Here is an 8,842-nt window from a genome sequence, read left to right as displayed (position 1 = left end):
ATCGAGCGAAACCACCAATCATCCCAAAGCACTATACGGCTAAAAACACAATTGCGGTTGATGCAGTTGAGTGCGACACAGTCGGAAAGGATTGCTGGATCAAGCCTCGCGAGACGAATGACTCAGCGGTGGTAGTCCCAGCCACACACAGTCCCGTATTCCTTCACAGCAGCTTCGAGAAGTTGCTCAAACTATCATAAACGAGATACTCATCTGAATTCTATTGAGTCTCCTCTCAAAACCGAATTTATCATCAGATGAAAATGGTTGTCCAAGTTAGCGAATATACACTCATTTGAAAACCAATTTGGTTTTTGGAGAGTCTCACCTGTAACCCAGCTGAATCTCTCGGTTTTCATGTTCCCAGGCAACTGAATATGCTGCACCAGGCCGCCTCATGTTTGCGTCACTACGATATTCGAGATGTCGCGATACATGTACATCTTTGTAATGTACTGCTCATAAGGTCGCTGAAAACTCCTCGACAGCTCACGACTAGTTCCGCCCCTCTTGGGGCTCATCAGGTAGGCGCATTCCTCGACTTCCTGTCAACCTTATGTTCGAGCTGAAACCAGATTGCACGAAATTAGCGAACACACACTAATTCGCAAGTCTTTTACTAGTGATTAGTGTAATTGCTCAAGAGGTTAGAGCGTGAATTTGTCAATGACCGGAAGGTTCGTGGTTCGAACCCGGCCTCTGTTTCTCGACTTCTCCCGTCTCGGCCCGGACCTGACAGTATCCCAGCCCTCGTACTTCCTTCGGGTGGGATGGCAGCCGGGCACCAGAAGGCTGTTACAGCTGAACAATTTTAATTCCGTGCACCACAAAGTCGGTACTGGTAAGCCAGTGAGTGTTGAAATCGAGGAGGGCTGCCCCTTCGGACTGAATGGAATCGATCGTCCCTTCAATCTATAAACCGGTCACCGACGACTGCATACCTAGTAGCTCCGACAGAATGGCGTGCAAGCTCATGGGGCGCAGAGTTGAACGGTCGACCTTTTTGGGTCAACAGTATTTAGTGGTGGTACCCATCAGTTTTGAGCGAGTGTATCCTTCCTTGTGTACGTCAGCAAACCCAAGGTCGTACTTACTGTGTTCCCCGGGCGCATGCTACACCAGCCTGGTTGCCATGGCACTAGCGTCATCGGAGAAGCGTGAGGCTAGCTTGAAACACAAATAGAGGCATCGAATCTGCCCTTCGACATTCACAGATGAGGACACGAAAAAACCGAACAGAATCAGTAATGAACTATTGAACAATTATTGAAGTGACCAGAGCCCCGTCCGTCCCGACCGCGTGAAAGAACCCTACTGGTTTCAACCCGCCAACCACACGTCCAATGAAAAACAAAACAAATAATACGCAGGTGTGTAAAATTAAGGCATACGCTACCTCCCCTCAGCCAATCGTTCAGCTGTAGCACCCTTTCGGTGCCCAGCCGCCATGCCAACGGAAGGAGGTGCGAGGGCCGATATATCATCAGGTCGCTCAATTCTAGACAAGAGCAGTGGAGATGCTGAAGTTGACTTCGAAGAACGGACCTCCGATTCGTAAGTTGGCGCCGAAATCACTGAGCTATCTCGGGATCATCTGCTCACCCACCAATCAAGGCATACCCACTCCTCAGTTGCATTGCGTTTGTTTCACAACCAGTCCCGTCACATAGTTATGAGGCCTCAGCAACAAACAATGTTGTTTTTGGCCAAGTAAACTGACTTGCAAACTACATTGGCGTTAACGGATAACCCAATCGAATCCGAGCGATGTATTTTTCCGAGTTTCATCTAAATTACGGGCAGCATGTTCTGTGTGAGCTTGACGAACTAAGTTGCTCAAAATCTGGAGGAGAATGCCGCTTTCTTGGATTTCTTTTTTTGGATACCAGTGAACTAGGAACGTATGGGGTTGAGCAGCGCAAACGAATTATTGACTAATCCTGCGACAGCATTCAGTGATGGAGTCGAACTGCGTTACCGAGTTATTGACTAATCCTGCGACAGCATTCAGTGTATGAGTTTGGAGAACGTAGTGTACTACTCATAAGGTTGCTGAAAACTCTACACCATAAATGAGTTTCAGCTGGGTTCCAGGTGAGTCACTCGAGCAAAAACAAATTCGCTTGCAAATGAGTGTATTTCGCTAATTTCGTGCAATTGGTTCCAAGTAAGGTTGACGGGCACTTGACTGACACTGAAACACTCAGAAAGTCAAAAATTTCGATGTAACAAAAACAGGCCCGCAATCATTCGTGTACTGATACTGACGCTCAAAGTGGAGTATTTCACAAGAGACTCCAGAAGTCAAGCAATCAGATCACCAGGGAAATTAATAGTCGACATTTTGTGTGTGTGTGTGTGCGTAGCTCCCTTCCAAATCCCCCCACTTAATAGTCCACTGACCGACCTGAATTTAGACACCAACTTATCAGCTCCCGCCTCCAATGTGCAGCTATCTACCCCACCTCTCCAAATCATCGGTGAACGAAACTGTGGCAGCTACAACCACTGCACGACGAGTACGCGGTTCTTACAGCTGATAATGATGATGACTATCATGGTTGTGGCAGTTGACCGACTCGTCTCCCAAAGTCTGTAAACTGTCTAAAACTGTTCGATCGGTCTCAGGCTTCCAGGGTTCGAAAAGTGAGCCAACCGATGGACACAGCCAAGTTTGATAATCGCTCGAGGCACCGAAAGCGCCACTCAATCTCTCCTGTTCAAAACGGGTAATTCAAGTGTGTCCGGTTTGCGATGGCAGTGACACGCTCTCCGGGCACGCCAGGCGTCCTAATTCTCGAATATGTGCTGTTGCTAAGGTCTGATAGGACGGAAACTCAAGTTCACTGCTTCCTTGGGTGATGTGAGCCACAAGATTCATTCCAATGGGGGAAACTGATCCTATGACAGAGACATGAGTAGATACTGTGCCAGTGTTAGGCTCGATGAAACTCGTGTTCACATCACGAGTGCTGCAATGATCCCAGGGGATACAGTGCCTGTACCTTCGTTCCACACAACCCGCAACCACGCCACGAAGGAGAGAAGACAGACCAAGAGCAGCGAAACCCCGCAGTACAATTAACCGTAATTGGAGGCGAGCTGAAGGTGAAGTCGTACTGTCTTCTGTGATGTGGAGGCAGAAAGGCGACCAGCACGTTGAGATTTACGGAAGCAGCGACGCCTGGGGAAAGGACAGAAAATGTCGGCCAAAAACGCACATTGTGATCGCCAAACAACTGGCGCATTATGTATTGTGGTCGAAGTATTTTCTAAAACCACAGAGTCTGGTGCTGCTCATCTGCTATGCGCAGCCGCATTGGGAGTAAGACAGTAATGCCTTACTCTCCGTGTCCTCGGGTTAGCCAACCCTCTGCGGCCGAGTGAGTCGGACAACCGAGTCATCGGCTCGGGGCAGGGTCCCCAAGAAAGCCCTCCCCCAACCGCGGTCTAGACTCTTGAGTCGGAGGCTGGGGGTAGGGTCCTCGACAAAAAACCCTACATCCTTCCACCACTTTGGGAGTCAGTCAAACGCCCAAGGTGGGTCACCTCCTCAGTCTGAACGACCGAGAAGCATCAATTACCCACACAGTTCTTTGTCTACCGATGTCCCTCGCCACCCCCTTCCAACCACGACCAACCAGTCAAAGGTGTTGCAACCTTGGTACTTAGTTTGCGGTAGCGGAGAATCGCGACATCTTGCTCGGGGTAGTCGTGAACGCGGATCGCGTAGCCAAACAATTCCCACTTGTTGCAATATGTCTTCAAAGGCAGGGAAGAAGAAAGTGTATTTAGGTCACACAGAGCACGGTTTACTCATGCGTGCAGAAGAGAACGAAGCACAAGCGTTGATGAAGAAAGAACGAGATAAAAGATAAAAAGCGTGATTCAGTTGCCACATTTCGATCATCAATATTCAAAGCAGGTTGGATAGCCCGCATCCAGGGGCATTAAGCGTTCGAGCAGGATTTTCAAAGCGATACGTCGTTGTTGGAGTTGCATCAGTTCTTGAGCCAACTTTTCGTTGGCTTGTGAAACCCCGTCACACTCGCGTCGAAGTTGGGCTACGATAGCGGCCGGGTCCTCTGTGTCTACCGGGTGCCTGGAGTCAAGAAGTGAAGGGGTAGGAGTACAAATTCTGGCAGGAAACGAGATATTGTGCTGTGAAGTACAAGTATAATCTGAAGCTGCCGACACAAATTTTTGAACGAAGAGATTACACTCAATCTAAGCCCACTGAGTCTAAAAAATGCACACCAGTAGTCTGAAAAAAGCCTTGAATGCAACAGGGCCTGGGTAGCTAAAAGCTCGAGGAAGCATACGTTTGAAATCGTAAACTCTGTGCAAATCATTCGGCGAGCAGCCAATCGAAGCATCGTGTGCATAAAAATCTCTATTTGTAACTGAACCGAGCGCGCTGGAACATGCAAACTATCGGAACTAAACTTTCTGGTGACCTGTGGCATTGCAACCAATCAACAGAAAGGGTCAACTGACCAATCACGAAACGAGTAACAAACGTCATCGGAATACCTATATAAACGCTACTAGCATCGATAAGCTCGATCACCCAAAACGGCTCATGACTGGTTTGGACGAATAACCACAATAGATCGGAATAAGCTAGTCGCCTGTGGTTGGAAAAATCTAGCATTGTTCGTTTCTGTGCGCAAACAGACTCGTAGAAACAGGTGTTATAATGTAGAAAACGTTGGTAACAGAACGTACTTATGGTGTAGTCCAGCGGTGAGGGAATCCACTTGGTCTGGTGCCAAATGCGGTGGGATCTATGGAGAGAAGTTGGGGAGAATTGTAGTGCTCGATTAGGTTAACTACGTGTGGCATTAGACTACTTACGAAGGGAACAAAACTTGGACAGAGTAAGGCCCCACATTTAGAAGCACTTTTGAATTCCCGCGGACCATAATTATCATGGACAGCAAGACATCAGTGTTCAAAATTGACGCTTCACTGCCGTACAACCTCGATTTATTTGAAAGCCTTATGGTAAAGAAAAGAGTAAGGTGGACGAGAAGGGACTTAATGCTAGCTTACTACAGTCATTCCGAGGTGCCTACACCTCCAGACACTCATTCAGGTAATCTGGATAGCAACCGAAAACAAGAACACCATCGACATCCATGGGCACCCGTTTCTTGCGGCGTCTCAAACTGGGCGCACTGCGGATCACGCGGTCCCGATCCTGGGAGGCGAGTAGCACCGTGCGCGTTGAAGCCTCTACGGGAATTATTTACACTTGGCAAAATCAGACAGAGAACAAGATCCAAAGAAGCCGAAAACATAAAGTAAACTACTCCCAAAGTTGCTGAAAACTCTTCGACAGCCCACAACCGGTTTCGCCCTTCCACTTTCGGCTGCGGGCGATTAAATCTCAGACGCACAACGTTATGGCCAATCAGAGTGAAACCACATTGCATGGGAAAAGTGGAGATCTCCGAAATACAAAAACAGTCACAATACGGGGACCTTAATTCGCGAATTCGTGTCCCGTACCGAAAAAAACAAATATGCAGCCGATGGTGAACTAAAATGTGGAGTGGAATACACCGACTTCCCGGAATTGGAATCCTGTCAAGGCACATAAGGGAACGAAGTACCCACCGAGGGGGAAGGGCTGTCATTCATTTGTCCAAGACCATTCTCTCGGGATGTCTTGCGGTGAAAAATTTCAGGGAGAGTCGCCATTAGGTTTCCGACAGTCTATCTACCACAGGGTGATTGTGATGTGTGCATATCGTCCGTTTGAAGGTCTTTCTGAAGTCAACGATTTGGTTAGGCTAGTTGAGAAATTGGTCAGTTTGTTCTCTGTATAAAAAATAGTCGTTCATCTGTAGCACCCTTTCGGTACCTAACTGCCACCACAAGGTTGCACGGGAGGCTGTGATACTGCCAGGTTGCCCAAGCCTAGACAGGGGGAAGTCGAGAGGCACAGGTCGGGTTCGAACCACGGACCTTCCGGTCATTAAATTCGCGCTCGAACCACTTAAGCCATCTCGCTAGCCGCCCAAACAAAGTGCGAGGGCTGGGATACTGCGAGGTTCTCCAAGCCTAGACAGGAGCAGTCAGAGTTGAGTTAGTAGGTTTGCGCCTTGAGCAATAAGCTCTCTCGAACTGCTGGGTAGCTTTTACACAGTATATTCGGTTGAGAAGCGGTATAAACATGAGGTTGACTTAAGTTCACGTGTTAGCATCACTTCAGTTCACAAATGAGTACCTACCCAACAGGCCCAGCAAACCTCACCGCAGATATGCACAGGTTCAACAGCGGGTGACCGAATACTGAAAATCTCACCACTACTCACAAGTAATATCTGATCTATTAAAGCCTACATCACCGAGACGCGGCCAACAGCATCAACCGTGTACCCGGGGTCAAGACCAATAGCACCGCCTCGTTCCCAGCTCCTAAGGCTGCGCTTTGGGCTTTCATTACATTCTGACCTAGATTTATTACTCGCGATGTTCTCGATGCAATTGGAAGATGACCATGGGACAGCCATCCTCACTGTTCAATCTTGAAATCACATTTTTGAGTCGGAGTACACAGGCTGTAGAAATATTAAAAAAATCAGTCAGCTGTAACACCTTTTCTGTGCCTAGCTGCCATGCGACGTGAAGGAAGCACGAGGGCTGGGATACTGCCAGGTTGCCCAAGCCTAGACAGGTGAGTCGAGAGGCAGAGGTCGGGCTCGAACCACAGACCTTCCGGTCAGTAAGTTCGCACTCTAACCACTTGAGCCATCTCGCCCAACAGGCCGAAGAACAGCAAAGTGATAAACACAATTGTTGATGGCGTTCCAAAGCTGTTATTGTCAGTGGAAGGCAAAGTTGATGGGGTTCTGGCCGTGAAAATGAACATTACCATCGTGAGCGCCAGCGGAAAAGTACTGAATGCATGCAGTTTTCCCCAACCTGAGTCGCTCGTTCCACGTCTAATAATGTCGGCAGAAAAGTCTCGGCTATCGGCAGCCCATGTGCATATTCCCAAAGAGCAAGAGGTGAACGTGGAGCATCAGAGCAGTGCTTACCTGGAGGAGATCATTCCCTTCTGAACTGTCACCAGGACGTTGTGAACTTGGTGGAACCATTGAAACTGGTGCTTCCCCAGACAGTTTGCGCTGTTCTCCAACCAAAGATGATTGTAACCGAGCCCTCGGAGGTGGCGGCGGTGGTGGGGAGGATGCCAGTCGAGTGTGCTGGCATTCTTGATCGAGATTTGTTGGGTACAATTGTGGAGCTTCCGAATCGGTGCCTTCTCTTGGCAGGGTATGAGCCCGCAGTGGGATCGGATGTTGCAACTGATAGGGAGAAAAATAGCAGACTTGTGACCGCTTACTAAAGAATCGAAAAAGAAACAGTGTGGTAAGAGCATATCCAGGCTGATTTCCACTCACTATGTTCAGCTGTAGCACTCTTACGGTGCCTAGCTGCCATGCCACCCGAAGGAGGCATGAGGGCTGGGATACTGCCAGGTCACCCAAGTGAGGTGGAGCTCGAACCACGAGCCTTTCGGTCGGTAAATTCGCGCTCTAACCGTTTGGTCCACCTCGCCCCCCCCCACTGACTATGTACATCAATGGAAGTGTTGATCTGGATCCTGAAGCCTTCTACTCACCTCTTGAAAGTCACGAAAACAATGGTTCAACTGGATGACGTGAATTCACAGTGCAAGAACTGTCCGATGTGCGCACACACTACTCACGAGGTTGCTGAAGACTCTTCGAGAGCCCACGACCGGTTTCGCCCTTCTTGGGACGAGAGATTCAGTTGGGTTCCAGGTGAGTCTCCCATCAAAACCAAACTGTTATGCAGATGAGTGTAGACGTCAAAGAATAGCACCAATCTAACACAGAGTACTTTTATTTCGAGACGGACTTTTTGGGCCTGCTGGGTATTCTATTGTGCTAAATTTGTGTCATCAGATCCATCACGCCTTTCCGAGTAAAGGCACGAGAGTTCATCATGTCATCGCGCGTAGAAAACAGTGGATCAACATTTGCGTCCCACGCGAACGACGGTCGTTGCGGTGCGGTCGTATACGGAGTATCCACTTCTGCAGTAACGGCATACAGGCCTTCAGAACGATGGTCACTGGAAGTTACCTCTAGGACTGTTGTAGGTTCAACGCTCCGAAACAGGCAGCGCATTAAGGCTCGAGTACATCTGCAGAGAAATCACACGAAAGTAGCTATTTTTAGCGACACCCTTGACGATCCAAATCGCCTATGTTTTCTATGAAAAGGCACCAAAGTCAAGATGCAAGATGTCTTGCACATGGACAAATGAACGACAGAGCAGAGGCTCAACAGGTTGAGAGGGTTGATCTAACTGGTTAAAACGGTCAACGTAAATGACCGAACACACGTGATCAGGCAACCAACGATAGACGAATAAAAGTCCACTGAGAACGGTTGCAGAAGAGTTGGGAATAAACTCAGTTTGAAGCAGAGTGAGTACAAGTTCTCTCCCCATAAGAATGACAATAAAAACGAATCCTACGGGTTGTAGGATCCCCTTCACTCATAAAATGTAGCAAGACTATCGCTCTGTGACAGTAAGACGCAACATTACATTACAGTGGTGACACTGAGAACAAGAGTGAGCTTACGCTGCTGAATTTCGTTCTATTCAATGCAAACTCTCGGTTGATAGTTAACTTAGTCAATAAATATTGCCGTTCAGCGTGGCCTGTGTACAGATGTAATGCGGAGTCGTTTATTTTTTAGCAAACATCAATTAAAGAGCTACAGGAAAGTAGACATCTCATATGCACCTTGCTTTAAAAACTGGACATCATCATGCGTCTTCTTGAACTTTTTTT

At 48.2% G+C, this 8,842-nt stretch overlaps 2 protein-coding genes across 2 annotated transcripts in view; one reads left to right on the top strand and one right to left on the bottom strand.

Annotated features, from left to right (window-relative positions):
* Positions 1–3,779: 3,779 nt before the first annotated feature.
* Positions 3,780–8,842, bottom strand: part of T265_06539 (hypothetical protein) — a gene marked incomplete at both ends in the record, with an annotated part of 38,815 nt that continues 33,752 nt past the window's right edge. The window contains 3 exons of the mRNA XM_009171835.1: positions 3,780–4,102; positions 4,729–4,787; positions 7,050–7,319. Of these exons, the coding sequence (XP_009170099.1) occupies positions 3,910–4,102; positions 4,729–4,787; positions 7,050–7,319 (522 nt within the window). The remainder of the gene's footprint in view (positions 4,103–4,728; positions 4,788–7,049; positions 7,320–8,842) is intronic.
* The window catches only part of T265_06540 (hypothetical protein), a gene marked incomplete at both ends in the record, with an annotated part of 6,884 nt that continues 5,699 nt past the window's right edge, over positions 7,658–8,842 (top strand). The window contains one exon of the mRNA XM_009171836.1: positions 7,658–7,799. Within this exon, the coding sequence (XP_009170100.1) occupies positions 7,658–7,799 (142 nt within the window). The remainder of the gene's footprint in view (positions 7,800–8,842) is intronic.

The sequence above is a fragment of the Opisthorchis viverrini genome, assembly GCF_000715545.1.
Source record: "Opisthorchis viverrini unplaced genomic scaffold opera_v5_136, whole genome shotgun sequence".
NCBI lineage: Eukaryota > Metazoa > Platyhelminthes > Trematoda > Opisthorchiida > Opisthorchiidae > Opisthorchis > Opisthorchis viverrini.
The sequence above is the reverse complement of the archived record's forward strand: the minus strand, read 5'-3'. Positions and strand labels throughout refer to the sequence as shown.